The sequence below is a fragment of the Lithobates pipiens genome, unplaced genomic scaffold (assembly GCF_037356315.1).
Source record: "Lithobates pipiens isolate NorthernLeopardFrog02 unplaced genomic scaffold, aLitPip1_a1.2 Scaffold_16, whole genome shotgun sequence".
Taxonomy (NCBI): Eukaryota; Metazoa; Chordata; class Amphibia; order Anura; family Ranidae; genus Lithobates; species Lithobates pipiens.
In genome coordinates, this window is record NW_027507748.1 from 542,706,824 (window position 1) to 542,723,999 (window position 17,176).

The 17,176-nt window shown below is 45.6% G+C and overlaps 1 protein-coding gene across 1 annotated transcript in view; it reads left to right on the forward strand.

Annotated features, from left to right (window-relative positions):
* Positions 1-17,176, forward strand: part of WNT10B (Wnt family member 10B) — an 86,491-nt gene that overhangs the window by 57,440 nt on the left and 11,875 nt on the right. The window contains exon 3 of the mRNA XM_077483330.1: positions 4,466-4,728. Within this exon, the coding sequence (XP_077339456.1) occupies positions 4,466-4,728 (263 nt within the window). The remainder of the gene's footprint in view (positions 1-4,465; positions 4,729-17,176) is intronic.

A 17,176-nucleotide genomic window follows, 5' to 3' on the forward strand; every position in this document is an offset into this window, starting at 1 on the left:
GTTTTGGGGAGAGTGTGAAAACGAAAAAACTAGATAGGGTTTTATTTTTGCTTTTTAACATAAAAATGTTGTATTTTGCATAATTAAAAATTTGGAAGATGCACAGAGTGTGTAAACATGCTCTATCTCCCATCATGGGGGATCAATGTACGTGTTTTGTGTAAAGTGTCTGAGATGAAGTGGTTGCAGCCCCAAAGCATGTACATTGATCCCCCATGATGGGAGATAGTACATGTTGACACACTGTGTGCATCTTCCAAATTTGGAATTTTCAGGGGTGACACACCATGTGATGAAGGCAATATCAGCCCAGTTTGTACATACTCATGTCTGATATTGTCTTCACTTTTCCAAGTTGAACTTTGTACGTTCCTGTGTTCTGTATTTTACGGTTTGATACATGCCTGTTTACACAAAAAAACAAGTAAAAAAAAAAATATGATTAAACTCTGTTTTGGATACCCAAAATATCTTGGTTTGTTGTAAAAACCTTTAATAAACGCACATGTGAATGTGCTTGTATTAAAAAGTTGAATTCTCAACAATGTGTGGCTTCCTTTTTCATTGGGCTTAAAATGTATTTGTAGTCAAATTTGAGTTTGTGCTGAGAAGGAGTGCGATTTACTAAAGGCAACTCCGCTTTGCACTCCAAGTGCAGTTTCAGGTGTACTTTTGCAGTGCACTTGTAGTGCATAATGGATGTGCCTTTAGTAAAAAGCACCCACAGTGATGTGTAAATTTGGACAATCATGCCATTTTCCTGCCATGGTGCTGAAAATGAGCATGTTTTTGATCAGTAATGCACTACATACATTAGTTAACAAAAAGAAGGTGTGTGTGTAGCAGACCCACAACATAATAAGATTATCTGAATAAGAGACTGTCCCCTCATCTCGCTCTGAACTTGGGTTTGCACTGTTGGTGAAAAAGGCACAACTTTAATAAAAATAGCAAAGTGGGAGGCCACAGTCTGCCATTCCTGCGGCATTGAAGGACACTGTGTAGTGACACAAAAAAAACAAAAACGAGTAATTTGACAAATCAACATTGCATGCAGATTAGACACCCACTTTTTTGGGCAAAATTAGTATAACATTCTTAGAAATGAGTATTTAAAGCCTAAAGTATAAGGTCCCCTTATGAGAGTCATACCCCCCCCCCCCCCCCCATCTGATGGGCCCTTGCTAAAAAATGAGGGGGGGATGTTTAGGACAGGTAACCCTCTCCACTTGATTGAGAGCTGAATGCCTAAATAATGTGTGATACTTTGTGAAGCCCCTCCTTAGTTACACTATTGGCAGCCCACCGGACAGGTAAGAAGTGTCATAATATCAAAATGGAAGGACATTTTGACATTCTGCTATTACAAAGCAAGAAAATTAATGTGTTTAAAAAAAAAAAAAACTAGCATTTGAAAGTAATGAGGCAGGCCCTTACACTACATGCTTTGGTGAATTTGTCCATAAATGTGATCATGAAAAAGGTATTTAGAGTGTGTATTGGGTTGGGTCAAGTCATCAGATAGAAGATTGCTATCAGCTGAGGTTGGGGAGAGGGGGGTTCCTAATGAGTTTGGCCCAACTCCAAAAAACCCAAAAAAGGTCACTTTGTAGGAATTGAAGCACACACATCACATTTGTAGAGATTTTAGGGGGTGTTTAGGGGAAAGCAATACTATGGAGCTGCCAAAAGACATTGTTAAGTGACTAGACTATAGTTTTATGGGCCAAGAAGAGCATGGTGGGGAAGTTAGTGAGGCAAATCTGCATGAGGACAAAGGGGCAGAGCATATGAATTAGAGCATATTGCAATGATGGTAATTAGGGAATGAGGAAAGAAATGCAAGACATTAGCAATCATGAAATACATAGAATGTGATGTTTAAGGATAAAACTTAGCATAATATAGTCCTTCAGCAGGAGCTGAATGATGGCAGAACAGGTCTCTGGAATAATGATCCCCAGAGTCTGGGGGGAGATGCCTGTAGAGAACTTGAGGTCCTGAAGGCTTCTCCCTGTCGCCAAGTAGCGCAACGTGGCGATGAGCCTCTGCTCCGGAGTGATGGCTTGCCGCATGCAGGTATCCCGCCTGGTGATATAAGGGGTGAGCAAGGCCAGCAGACAGTGGAAAACGGGGTCCATCATCCTGAGAATAATTCAGAAATTATCAGGATTATTCTCGCGGATCTCACGGTGCAAAGGCATGTGGGAGAACTGGTGACGCTGGCGCAACCAATTCTTGGTCCACAAACGCCTCCCCTCCCTGTTCATGGACTGGGCTTGTGTCAAAGTCAAAGTAAGAACCCCCGCACAGCACAAACTGTACGATGAGTACGTAGACAAAACATGTTTGGAGAACGGTCGGCTGGTCAGAACGGACACCAGAAAGCACCGATAAACAGCAAGGCCTGAAAGGACGACCCGAATAGCAGAAGCAAGCAGACAATAAAAAATGCCTTTCAAAGCGTACTATACCAAGATATAGTCCACAATGAGAAGCAAATACTTAATGACTGCACGCACTGATTATCAGATACGCAAAGACAAGCACAAACTGAAGAGCGGTAGCGATCTGAATCACTAATCTGAAAAGCGCGAATCGTCTCTCACTAAACTTCTACTAAAACACGAGATCAGCAGAAGGAGCCCAAAGGGTGCCGGACGTGGTGCTGAACTTCCTTTTTCTAGTCCCGCCGTACACGGCTTATGTCACCGTGTTCTTGGCAACCGCAAAATCAGACAACTTGGCCCGACCGTGTGTATGCAAGTTTCGGACACAATCCGTCGGACTAAATCCGACGGGCAAAATCCGACGGATTTGGTTGTCAAAATCTCCGACCGTGTGTACATGGGCTTAGAAGTGTTCTCTCCTGCAGTCCTCTACTTGCTCTCTCATGTGCCTCTCCTTCCAGGATCTCGTCACTCCTCCTTGATGCACTCGAGCCCCAGCCCAGGGTCACCCCCCCAGACTGGGTAGCTCCCCGTGGGCCTCAACAGCCTCCACACTCTCTTACACCAGCTCTTCCACTCGACAACTCCCCCCCAGCTGGGCTGACCCTAGATATTTAAAGCGGGAGTCCCGCAAAAAAAGTTTTTTTAAAAGTCAGCAGCTACAAATACTGCAGCTGCTGACTTTTAAAATAAGGACACTTACCTGTCCCAGGATCCAACGATGTCGGCACCCGAGGCCGAACCGCCCCTCGGTCCTCGAATGCTGGCACCGCCATCTTTGGTAAGGGAATCAGGAAAGGAAGCCTTGCGGCTTCACTTCCCGGTTCCCTACTGCGCATGCTGTACACTCACTACTTTACATTGTAGCAATGTGTAATTTCTTCAGTGTTGTCACATGAAAAGATATAATAAAATATTTGCAAAAATGTGAGGGTGTACTTACTTTTGTGAGATACTGTATATAGTCTTTTGGTGGCAATGGTCATCAGGACAAATAGAAAGGGTAAATCTGCCCAGCAGGTACACAGAGGGCGATCAAAGCCTGTGTCTGTGCAGCCACTGTGTCCCAAATGGGACTACCTACACATTGATGCACAGAACATCCGTGCATCCTGTGCAGGCGAAGACAAACCTTCACACAGGTGTACGCATAGATACCCCCATGAGAATCAGGCCTTATAGTTAAAATTCAAAGTGAATTCCGTGAATATTATATAAGCACTCTAGTACTCCATTGTTTACAGAATCACATCTATCTAACATGATCTTTTCATATATCGTATTTATCGGGGTATAACACTCGCCGGCCTATAACACACACCCCAAGTTTAGGAGGGAATTTTAAGGAAAAAAAACTTAAATTTAAATGCCCATCAATGCAGCCTTATCAGTGTCATTTGCAGCCTTGTCATGCAGCCTGTCCATCATTGCAGCCTTGTCATGGAGCCTGTCCATCATTGCAGCCTTGTCATGGAGCCTGTCCATCATTGCAGCCTTGTCATGCAGCCTGTCCATCATGCAGCCTGTCCATCATTGCAGCCTTTCCATCATGCAGCCTGTCCATCATTGCAGCCTTGTGCATCGTTGTCAGCTTTTATTTGTAAAAATGGCGCCGCCGAGATGTCCTGTGTATCTCGGCAGCGCCCGGTAGTATTCGGCCGCCTTCGGCCATACTGAGCAGCTTTCGGCGGCCTTCGGCCATACTCGTCGGCTTTCGGCTGCCCTCGGCCCTTCTCGCGGTCTTCGGCCGCCGAGAAGGGCCGAAAGCTGCTCAGAAATCGCGGAGGATCAGCGTATAACACGCACCCGCGATTTCCCCCTGATTTTAAGGGGAAAAACGTGCGTGTTATACGCCGATAAATACGGTAATCATATTTATTTCAACAAGGTTAAATAAGGCCATGAATCCAGAAAATTATAGGATCTATTGCTCTTTGGAGTTTAAACACATATTGCTGACATATTTATGTTCTTGCTTGTTTTCTGTACTCATTACTCTTTCTTTTCTTCTCTAGAGTTCTGTGCAACGATATCTTGGGACTAAAGTTACCCAATGACCCCATCCTAACTCCCAACACCGTCTGCCTGACATTACCAGGCTTAAGTAAGCGCCAGATGGGGCTCTGTGTGCGGAACCCTGATGTGACAGCGTCAGCCCTCCAGGGCATTCAAATTGCCATCCATGAATGTCAACATCAATTGAAAGGCCAGCGTTGGAACTGTTCCACTTTGGAGACCAGTGGGAAAGTTCCACATGACAGTGTCATCTTAAAGAGAGGTACAGTCAGGGTAACCGATCTAAACTATCTATATATATGCAGTTTTAAAACATTTCATAAATACAATGAGCAAAATATAATGCTTTAGCATTAATCAATGCGATCTTGCAGCTCTACAATACTGGGTTGAATCCTGACAAACTATTTTACGCTAGTGAAAGACGGCAACATATATGACAAACTGTTTGATGTAGTCTTTCACTATTTTTTCGGAACACACCATCTAACATAGTTTTATCACCTACTGATCGTGGCAGTACACATATTATTTTTTGATTGCGTGTAACAGGATGCCAACGCTGTTTGTCAGTGGCGGCTGCTCATATGTGGCGGAGGGGCGCCGCCGACCTAATCCATGCGTTCGGCCCCTAAACTACATGCAGGGTGGTGCCAGACCCATGGATTTCAATGGGGTTGTTTTTTTGAAGAAGAAGAACATGATTAGAGTCTGAGGCTCTAATTGGCTTCAAAAAGAGTGGGTTCAGGGTGCAGGGTACTGTGATTTCAGCAAATTAATATATGCTAATGTCTTCCTGTTACTCCTCCCGGGACAATCAGGAAGCAGGTCCTGAGACCTGATTGGCCCAGAGTCTTAAAACCCAATTGGCTGGGAGTCCTAAGTCCTGAGGAGAAGCGACCTCCGGGACTTGAGAGGAAATGCAGGGGGGGAAGCTGCCAAAGCCATGACCTGGATTGGGTAAGTGCGGGGCTGGCAGGGGGCCTGGCGAGTGACGACGAATGATTGAGCGACGGGGGTGGGGGTGGTTGGCTGGCTGGCTGGGTGGGGGTCACGGGCCGCTTCCCCTCAAGAAAATTAAGCACCAGTCACCACTGCTGTTCATTCTACTCTGAAATGCAGAGCAGTGTTTTCACTCAGTGGACAAGGTAGTCTTAAGCAGGGTATATACTTTATACCCCTAAGCCCTTGTACACACGGTCGGAGATTCTGACGGAATGTGTCCGATCGGACCGTTTTGTCGGATATTCCGACTGTGTGTGGTCTACATCGGACTGTTTCCATCGGAGTATCCGACGGACCAAGTTTTCCAACTTGTTGGTAACATTTTCCGACAAAATGCTACGATCGGACATAATCCAATCATGTGTAGAGAATTCCGATCGGACAAAGTGTCACGCATGCTCAGATCAATTTCCTACACCAAAGCTATTGGCTACTAGCTTGAACGTAGTCCCGTCGTAACAAAATAACGTAATCAGGTCGGATTTTCCGACAACTTTGTCCGACCGTGTGTATGCAACAGTTTCGGACAAAATCCGTCGGACAAAATCCGACGGATTTGGTTGTCAGAATCTCCGACCGTGTGTACAAAGGTTTAGACCGGCCTCTGATGAACAGACAGCAGTATACACATACCAAAAGTTGTGCAGTTCCTGCTGAAAAATGGCGAACTTTGGTACGTGTATACCCAGCTTTAGGTTCACTTTTATTTTTTTTATTTGAAGCAAAAGACAAACAAATTAAAGGCTAACTCCAGTTAAAACTTTTTTAAAGTGTATTTCCGCTTTTGCAGCCAAATTTGTATAACACCTACTTTCAATTTTTACATGTTCTTATTCTTTAGCATAACAAATTATGAAACCTCCAAAGCGTAACATTTTTTCTGCTATGGAGAGGGGGCTGGGGAATTATGTTTATCACAAGTAACCCTGTCTGTATTGTGCTGGCAGATCGCATTATAAGTTGTAAACTAGCTTTGAACACTGTCTGTCCTAACAAAGAACTAGAAGTTGTGCTTTTTAATTGTACGTGAAGAAACTCTGTGGGGTTATTTTACTAAAACTGGAGAGTGCAAAATATGGTGCAGCTGTGCATGGTGGCAAATCAGCTTCTAACCTCAGCTTGTTCAATTAAGCGTTGACAATAAAACCTGGCTGCATTCTTTGCAGAGCTGCACCAGATTTTGCACTCACCAGTTTTAGTAACGCAACTCCAGCGTGTCCCTCTTGGCCAGTGGGGACAGAGTGAGTAGCCTCTCATTCAAAATTGTGCACAGTAGCTTGCAGTCTGCCTGAGACCAAACATACACACAGAAAGGTAAGAAATATTTATTTTTTATTATTTTTATGTATGCAGTTTGAATGGGAATACATAACAAATATGTAGTGAGGTTTTCTCAAATTTTACTGCAAAATTGGAAATACACATTAAAGTATGGCTATGTGCTGGTCCAAGGTTTCTATATAGCGAAAGATCATGTACTACTGAGAAAATTAGATCAGAGGAGTACAAACACCCATCTCTCTATATAATGACATTATGAATACACTTACATATAAATCCACATAATAATAAAGTGCTGAGTGTATAAATAAAAGATTGATAATAAGATGCACTGTTAAATGCAATACATTCATTTCATACTTTAAAAAATTGTATAATGAAAATCATGCTCCAACAAATATAAAAGAACATATATTCCAAAGTCCATGTGAAAAAATTCCCACAGTTCATAAATTCTCTCTGCTGGGTATGAATCTATGATTCTAAATGTCCCACATGCAAAAAGATATATAGGAAATTGTCCTTGTGCAAAAATAAAGCAAATCAAAAAGTGTTTAAGCTTCACCACCGTATTCCAAATCAAAACAATTGGCTGCTTACCAGACCAATTGATCCCAATTAAAAGCTCATATGCGCTTTGTAAGGAATCACATCTGAGGGTTGATTGCTTGTCTGTCGACCTCAAAGGATTGGAACCACGTCTTTTCTTATAATGTAAGCAATGGAGAAGGATCTTAGTGCACAGAACAGTCAGTGCGTGCTGACGTCATGCTGCTGGCTCCTACCCGACGCGTTTCCTCTCAGAAGGCATCGACTGGGAATGGAGCACCCATCTTGCAGACGGCCATGCACCATCGATGTATATCGGCCTTATACAAGCTACTGTTTTGTAAGTGCATTTCTATTTTTAATAAATGATAATATATGCGTTAATGCACTGGGCCTTCTCCATTGCTTCTATTATAACACAAGAGAGACGTAAGCCTGCATCTATTCTAATTCTTTGAGGCTGACTGGCAACCATGTGATTCCTTACAAAGCGCATATGATCTCTTAATTGGGATCAATCGGTCTGGTAAGCGGCCACTTGTTTTTGTTTGGAATACGGTGGTGAAGCACAAACACTTTTTGATTTGCTTTATTTTTCATTTCTTATTTTTTATTTTTGCATGTGGGACATTTAGAATCATAGACCCATACTTAGCAGAGCGATTTTATGAACTGTGTGAATTTCATCACATGGACTTTGGAATATAAGTTCTTTTATGTTTGTTGGAGCACAATTTTCATTAAACTAATCTTTTAAGTATGAAATGAATGTATTGCATTTAACAGTGCATAGTATTAGCAATCTTTGATTTATACTCTCAGCACTTTATTATTATTATGTGTATTTATAGTTTTTAAGTGGATTCATAATGACATTATATAGAGAGATGGGTGTTTGTACTCCTCTGACTTAATTGTCTCAATAGTACATGATCTTTCACTATATAGAAACAGCGCACCAGTACATAGCCATGCATATTTTTAAAATGTCCTCAATAATTAAGGGAATTTATTCAGTGCAGCAGTTTCGAACATTTTTTATAAATCGTGGCCAAGCGCAACCTTTTTTGGAATCCTTACACATTAAAGTATCACTAAAGGCAAAACTATGTTTTAGCTTTAGATAGAGTGGAGAGAGATTAGAACAACTGTGAGTTTTAATTGCTGCCTGTGCCCCCGTTAGGGAGGTTCACCCTCTCAATTTGTCCTGTTATCCATTATCATTGAAAGTAAAAATAAAAATAAAAATCCCCAATGGGTTGTCTCCAGAAAAGTAATAGAGGGGAAATCTTCCAGTGGGGACACTAATTCTGTTGACCTGAGGGTCACCAAGGAATTTTAAAAAATTTGCAGAGATTTCCTCTCACTTCCGGTTATGGGACAGGGAAAGGGAAATCTCCACAATGAGAAATAGTTGGCAAAAAAAAATCTGACAGGAGTTATAACCCTTCCTTACCCAAAATGGAAAAAAAAAGGTTTGCCCATAGTTTTACTTTAAGCATTTACAGCTTTGTTTAAATGTTAACCAATTCCCCTGTGACATGTTGACTCCTTAATGGTCAATTGCTACGCAATGGTGCTGTCAAGTGGAAAAATAATGAGTGACTCACATGCTTGCCATATCTGTATGTACAATGCATTTCTCTTTGTTCCTGGTTGCGAAGGAAATGGTGGTCAAGCAAAGAGAAGGTCATGATATGCAGGAGAGATGTTAAATGTTAAAGATGTTAAATAAATCCCCAAATATTTAAACTATAACTATAGGAAAAAGTTTTATTTTTACTTTTGGATAGAGTGTAGAGGGATTAAAACGATTGTCAGTTTTATTGCTGTCCCCATTAAGAAGATTCACCCTCTCCATTTGTCCTGTATACCATTATCATTGAAAGTGAAAGTAAAAGAAAAACACATTTTGGGTTGTCCTCAGAAAAGTAATTTAGAGGATATCTTCCACTAGTTAGAGGTGTCCAAGGAATTCCTTTAATTTGCAGGGATTTCCTCTATCATTCCTGTTTGGCTATAGGACAAGAAGTGAAGGGAAATCTCACCACAGGTTGCAGGAAAGAAATTTGCACGATTCCCCCATCAACACAGACATTGTTGACAGGGAAATCCCTCCTGCCGAGCCATTGTCTTCGCTCCGGAGAAGGCAACGAAGAAGGCAGCGATTAGCCCTTGTGGCTATAGCAGCCGATTGGGATAATCTGAAGCGAATCCGGCAGGCTGGTTGTACCCAAATTGATCGGTCGATCAACTTGGTACATTTAGCCTGCCAATTAATTGTTCGAATTGTGTATGGCTGGCCTTACACTACCCTCTCCACATGTTGACAATGCTACTGTCCAAGGGTGGTTACGATGTTCCATTATAGATACAGTGGAGGCGTGAGTGTGGCCTCCCAAAGGCAGGAAGTGTGTTACCAAACAAAGGGTTGTAAGGGTTCTTTTTGTTTTTTAAATAACAAACATATCATACTTGTCTCCACTGTGCAGCTCGTTTTGCACAGAGTAGCCCCGAAAGTCCTCTTCTGGGGTCCCCCAGCATCTCCTTCGGCTCCTCCCCCACATCAGATAAACCCCTAGGAGAAGCGCTCTCCTGAGGGGGTAACCTTGCGGGTGCACTCCCGAGTCCAGCATTCGGTGGCCACCGAATGTATAACTCAGCCCTGCCCCCACGTCAATGGATTTGATTGATAGCAGCGGGAGCCAATGGCTGCGCTGTTATCAATCTATCAAATCGAGAGCCGAGAACCCCAGGCAGAGAGATGGCGTGTCCCTGCTGGATCAAGTTCCAGGGCTCAGGTAAGTAGAACGGGGGGGTTGTGGAGAGTCACTGCCATGTGTTTTTTCACCTTAATGCATGCTAAAAGGAGTTTACAACCCCTTTAAATAAAACAAAAATTTAATCAGAAAGCACAGTGGCTGTAAACGTGTGAACAAACTTCCCAACATTAAAGGTAACTTTATCCCTTTAGCTTTGGAGAAGTGCCACGCTTTTCCATCATCATAGGCAGCCTGAAAGCATACTGAACCCAGGCCAATGAGGACGGAGCTAGGAAGGTAAAGTGTATAAAACAATATTGAAGCTCACTATTACAGCTGTTTCTCCTGGGAAATTCCCCAGTACAAGTAGTAACTTCATAAACTATAAAGTTCTGGCTCCCTGGATGACATACTTGAGAGCATGTGTTGCTTTTAGTAAAACAGGCAGAACTAATCTCTTTAACGCTTTCTAGTATTCCATAAATGTGCTCTGTGAAATTATAAAACTATGTTGGAGAACCCAAGAGAAAGAGTGTCCAGGGTGTTTCTCTGCCACTTCTCCCTCCACCCCTGCAAGCCATTGTATGCCCATTGCAAACTCTCCTGATAGTTAGAGAACTCTTGATTAGTGATGGCCGAACGGTTCGCCCGGTGGTCGTTTCGCGGCGAATTTCGGCTGTTCGCGGTCCGCCCGTTCGGCGGACTATTGGCGCAGTTCGCCCAGCGGACTTCCGTGTTTACTGTGTAAAAGAACTTTGACCTATGATGACACATCCATCATGGGGTACAGGACAGCCAATTGAGACATTACAGCACATGGAAACTTGGACATTCCCCCTAACTTATAAATAGACCCGATCCGGTGGCCATTTTACATTCTTTCTTCTGTCACTATAGGGAGAGGTTGCTGTGTGGAGCAGGGAGAGATTGCAGTGACCCAAATCGCTAGCTATTTGGTACACAAAAGTTCTTTTCAGGACTGGTATAAGTGTATAGGTGTATATAGGTTCGCTATGCTACTGATAGTTGCAGCAGTCTGAGTGTCTTTTGTCAGTTTAGAGAAAGGGACAGGACGGTGTGTCTGCTGTAGGGACAGTCAGTTTAGTCATTAGCTGTTACTATCAGGTCCACAAAAGTGCTATTCCAGTTATTGTTCCAGTAGCCTCTGTTTTGTCAGTTTATATAGGGACAGGCAGGAAGCAGTGTGTGAGGCAGTGAGGGTCAGTTTAATCAGTAGCTGTTACTATATTAGGTCCACAAAGGTTCTTTTCAGGACTGGTATCAGTGCTATGGTAATAGGCTTGTACACGTATAATATTCTTTCTTACAAATATAGAAAGAATATTATACTTGACTGCTGCCCTTCTGCTGCAGTCTGCTAATCATTCACAACCTACTTGTTCCACAAAGCTCCTTATAAGGACTGTTAATAACCTGGTGTAGGGTGCTATAGTACATAGGGTTGAGTGAGGTACAGTCTGCCATTCTATAAGGACTGGTATAGGTCCACAATACATAGGGTTGAGGTGCACTACTGCTGACCGCTGCCCTATACTGCAGCAGTCCTTCATCGGTATAGGGACTGACGTACAGTCTGCTAATCACTCACACACAACCTACTTGTTCCACAAAGGTCCTTATAAGGACTGGTAAGGTATAGGATACTACAATACATAGGGTTGAGTGAGGTACAGTCTGCCATTCTATAAGGACTGGTATAGGTCCACAATACATAGGGTTGAGGTGCACTACTGCTGACCGCTGCCCTATACTGCAGCAGTCCTTCATCGGTATAGGGACTGAGAGTTTTGTCACAGGGTCATTTAAAAAATGACAGGCAGAGGAAGAGGCAGGCCCTTCCGCAGGGGTGGTAGGGGTAGGGCAGGAGCAACAGGCTTGAGCCAAAGTGGGAAGTTGCAGAAGGTGCGTTCAATTACTTTAAAGGACGCACCAGACTTGGTTGAGTGGCTCACTCAGCCTTACTCTTCTGCACCCTCCTCATCCTCTAGATCTGCACCCTCTTCTTCACTCTCTGCTATGTGCACCCCCAAAGACACTACCACCAACAACACCACCACCACCACATACCTTCTGCTTGAGTCACAGGAATTATTTTCCGATCCATATCAAGACATTTCTGATGAGCAGCCACTCTTGGTATTGGATCAGAAAGAGGAGGTAGCAACAACCGCTACTCAGCAGTCTTACTACAGTACCCAGATCAGCCCAAGGAGGAGGTTGTTGCTGCCTACTCCAAGATCTCTACTTATAGCGGTGGAGAAGGTGACGTCGACGATGACGTGTCTAGTGATGTCACGTGGGTGCCCACAAGAGAGGAAGAGGAGGGGAGTTCAGAGGGAGATATGGACCAGCAGATAGGGAGGAGAAGCAGGAATAACTTACATTGCACAGGAGGGACAAAGCAGACTGCTAATGTATCAGGAGCGAGTCATTGACCATGTACGGTCACATCTGGCGCTCCCAGGACACCGGCACATGGCTCCGCAGTGTGGGCTTTTTTAAACGTGTCCGCTGCTGACAATAGCGTTGCCATCTGCAATCTTTGCAGTCAACGCATTAGTCGCGGTAAGCCCAACACTCACCTAGGGATGACCGCCTTAAGAAGGCACATGAGTAGCCATCACCGAGCCGAGTGGGAGCAGCGGAACACACAAAGCCACACTCCAGGCTCTCACCGTCCAGCCTCGTCTTCTACTTCTCCTTCTCCTCTCTCCTCACAATTGTCCTCCACTCCACCTTCCATCACGCCAAGCTCACGTTTTTCTGCAAAAAGGCAGGCTTCCGTGGGCCTAATGTTCGAGCGTAAAAAAATGATGACACCGGATAACCCTCTTGCCCAACGGTTGACGGCTGGCTTGTCAGAACTCATAGCCCGCCAACTACTGCCATATAAACTGGTGGACTCGGAGGCCTTTCGCAAATTTGTGGCCATTGGAACACCACAATGGAAGGTCCCAGGAAGGAAGTATTTCTCAGAGAAGGGCATCCCAGAGCTATATGGCCATGTTCAGCGGCAAGTGAATGTATCTCTGGCACACAGTGTCGGTGCCAAGATACATCTGACCAGACACGTGGTCTAGCAAACACGGGCAGGGAAGGTATATCACTTTTACTGCCCACTGGGTGAACCTTTTGACGGCCGTCAAGCATGTAACCCGTGGCACCCGTGTAGATTTGGTTTTACCGCCACGGATTGCATGCAAGCCTGACTCTTCTTCTCCTCCTCCTCCTCCTCCTACTCCATCCTCCTCCCTCTCCTCCTCGGCTGACTCCTCCTTTTCCGCTGCTAGCGTCTCTTCCGCTGCGCTGCCCAAGCTCCCCAGAACCTATTCGACATGCCAGGTGAGACGTTGCCATGCCGTGCTGTGTCTGTTGTGCCTGGAAGCCAAGAGCCACACTGGCCCGGCACTCCTTTAAGCTTTGCGTTCACAGGCAGATCAGTGGCTAACACCGCTCAATTTGACAGTTGGTAAAGTGGTGTGTGACAACGGTGCCAATCTGCTTAGCACATTGAAACAGGGCAAAATCACGCACGTGCCATGCATGGCACACATCTTAAACTTGGTCGTGCAGCGATTAGTTGTCAAATACCCTGGGGTCCAGGACATCTTGCGGCAGGCAAGGAAAATCTCGGCCCATTTCAGAAGATCTTACACGGCCATGGCTCGCCTTGCTGACATTCAGCGGCGACACAATCTGCCGGTCAGACGTCTTATTTGCGATTGCCCGACGCGATGGAACTCAACCTTCTATATGCTTGACAGGCTGCTCCAGCAGAAACGTGCAGATAACGTCTACCTGTATGAACTCTGTGGCAGAACAGGTTCTGGGGAGCTTGGGTTTTTTTCACCGCGCCAGTGGCTGCTCATGCGCGACGCATGCAGACTTCTGCACCCATTTGAGGAGATCACCAAATTGGTCAGTCGCAGCCATGTCGCCATCAGTGACATGGTACCTTATGCCTTCTTTATGGAGCGTGCATTGCGTTGTGTCATTGATCAAGCTGTGGAGGAGCAGGAGCGGGAAGATGAGGAAGTCGCAATGCTGGATGAATTCCCAGGGGGGGCTACTGTATCTGAGACAAGTCAACAACATTAGTCTGAAGAGGAATCAGAGGAGGATGGTGCCGGGGCGGATGAGGAGGAGCAAGAAGAGCATGCTTTAAACCTTTCTGGAATCCCTGTTGTGCGTGGATGGGGAGAGGAGAATGAAGAGGACGACATTATCCTGGATGATGAGCAGGAGCCAGGCCACCACACTGCTTCCACTTTAGTGCAAATGGGGGCCTTCATGCTCCAGTGTTTTAATAGGGACCCCCGTATAAAAAGCATAAGGGTCAAGGACCAGTACTGGGTGGCAACGTACTTAGACCCCCGGTACAAACACAAAATGGCAGAAATGTTACCGCCGTCACAGAGGGCTGGCAGAATGGAGCACTTCCAGGCCTTGCTTCGAGAAATGCTGCATTCTGCCTTTGCGTGCGCTGGCAGAGGAGGCCGGTTTGAAGATGTGTTGGTGACTTCGGATATGAGGTCATTCTTTCAGCCGACCCATCGACAGGTGTCATCCGGATCCAGCATCAGGGAACGCCTAGACCGTCAGGTGTCCGACTACATCGGGTTAACGGCCGATGTGGACGCTCTGAGGAGTGATGAACCCCTGGACTACTGGGTGGGCAGGCTTGACCTCTGGCCAGAGCTTGCCCAATTTGCAATCGAACTGTTGGCTTGCCCCTCATCCAGTGTCCTGTCCGAAAGGACGTTCAGCGCAGCAGGGGGGATCGTGACCGATAAGCGTACTCGCCTAGCTCACGACAGTGTTAACTACCTCACATTTCTAAAAATGAATGAGGCATGGATCTCGGAGGAATTCAACACATGTGACCAGTAGACCATGTATATGTCTATAAACAATTTTTTTAATCGAGCACAGAGACCTTCTTTCTTCATTTGGCTCACTTCCTTGTCCAAAAAAAGCACACCGTACTATATGCCCGTACCCTCCTCTTTGAAGAGGTTGAGCGGTGTCATATTTCTACTGGGGCTGCTTATTATGAGGGGCTCCCACCATCCCTGTGCTGTGCTGACATCCTCCTGGGGCTGTACCTCTGCTGTGCATATTATGAGGGGCTCCCATCATCCCTGTGCTGTGCTGACTTCCTCCTGGGGCTGTACCTCTGCTGTGCATATTTTGAGGTGCTCCCACCATCCCTGTGCTATGCTCATTATGAGGGGCTCCCACCATCCCTGTGCTGTGCTGACTTCCTCCTGGGGCTGCTTATTATGAGGGGCTCCCACCATCCCTGTGCTATGCTGACATCCTCCTGGGGCTGCTCATTGTGAGGGGCTCCCACAATCCCTGTGCTGTGCTGACTTCCTCCTGGGGCTGCTTATTATGAGGGGCTCCCACCATCCCTGTGCTATGCTGACATCCTCCTGGGGCTGCTTATTATGAGGGGCTCCCACCATCCCTGTGCTATGCTGACATCCTCCTGGGGCTGCTTATTATGAGGGGCTCCCACCATCCCTGTGCTATGCTGACATCCTCCTGGGGCTGCTTATTATGAGGGGCTCCCACCATCCCTGTGCTATGCTGACATCCTTCTGGGGCTGCTTATTATGAGGGGCTCCCACCATCCCTGTGCTATGCTCATTATGAGGGGCTCCCACCATCCCTGTGCTATGCTCATTATGAGGGGCTCCCACCATCCCTGTGCTATGCTCATTATGTGGGGCTCCCACCATCCCTGTGCTATGCTGACTTCCTCCTGGGGCTGCTTACGGTGCAGGTGTCAGTGCTGTATATCACGGTGCTGATGTCAGTACTCTCTATCACGGTGCTGCTGTCAGTGCTGTATATCACGGTGCTGGTGTTAGTGCTTTATGTCACGCTGCTGATGTCAGTGCTCTCTATCACAGTGCTGTTGTCAGATGACTCTATCACGGTGCAGGTGTCATTGCTGTATGTCACGCTGCTGATGTCAGTGCTCTCTATCACGGTGCTGCTGTCAGTGCTGCATTTCACGGTGCTGGTGTTATTGCTTTATGTCACGCTGCTGATGTCAATGCTCTCTATCACGGTGCTGTTGTCAGATGACTCTATTACGGTGCAGGTGTCATTGCTGTATGTCACGGTGCTGCTGTCAGTGCTCTCTATCACGGTGCTGCTGTCAGTGCTGTATATCACGGTGCTGGTGTTAGTGCTTTATGTCACGCTGCTGATGTCAGTGCTCTCTATCACGGTGCTGCTGTCAGTGCTGTATATCACGGTGCTGGTGTTAGTGCTTTATGTCACGCTGCTGATGTCAGTGCTCTCTATCACGGTGCTGCTGTCAGTGCTGTATATCACGGTGCTGGTGTTAGTGCTTTATGTCACGCTGCTGATGTCAGTGCTCTCTATCATGGTGCTGTTGTTAGATGACTCTATCATGGTGCAGGTGTCATTGCTGTATGTCACGCTGCTGGTGATCATCTCCTGCACCCTCTTTGCCCTACCCTGACCTTCCCTCTCCTCCATTGCCTTCATGCGCTCCACAGTCCTGAATTGTCACAACAATTTCCCATATAAAAAAAGAATGCTTGTAGTTGTCGATCCCAGATTCACCTCATACATGTGTTATGTCATTGGCCATGTGGTGGGACTATGTTTGCACAGCTATTAATTATTTTGTGGCTGCAAATTTGACCTGTAGGTTTGCGAAGTTCGCCTCCCATTGAAGTCAATGGGGCCCGCCGCGAACGTTCCGGTTCGCGAACTATCGGCCGCGTTCGCGATCCGCGTTCGCGAAACGTCCCGTCAGAAGTTTGTCCATCACTACTCTTGATTTATGGGTGGAGATATGACAAGCAATCAGGAAGCAAAATGCATGGCAAAGGGGCTAAACAAGCGACACCCGAAATGGACAGTAATAACGTGCACCTGCAACCTTTGTTTCTACACAACAGAACAGTGCCCCATACCTCATGTCGCAGCGTGTAAGTACTTAGACCTATAAAATATATGATATGTGCTGTACTTGTTGAAATATTCATTTTAAGTGCGGTTATTAATCTGTTCCTGGAGTGCCTTTAGTTAAACTGTTGTCTTTAAAGA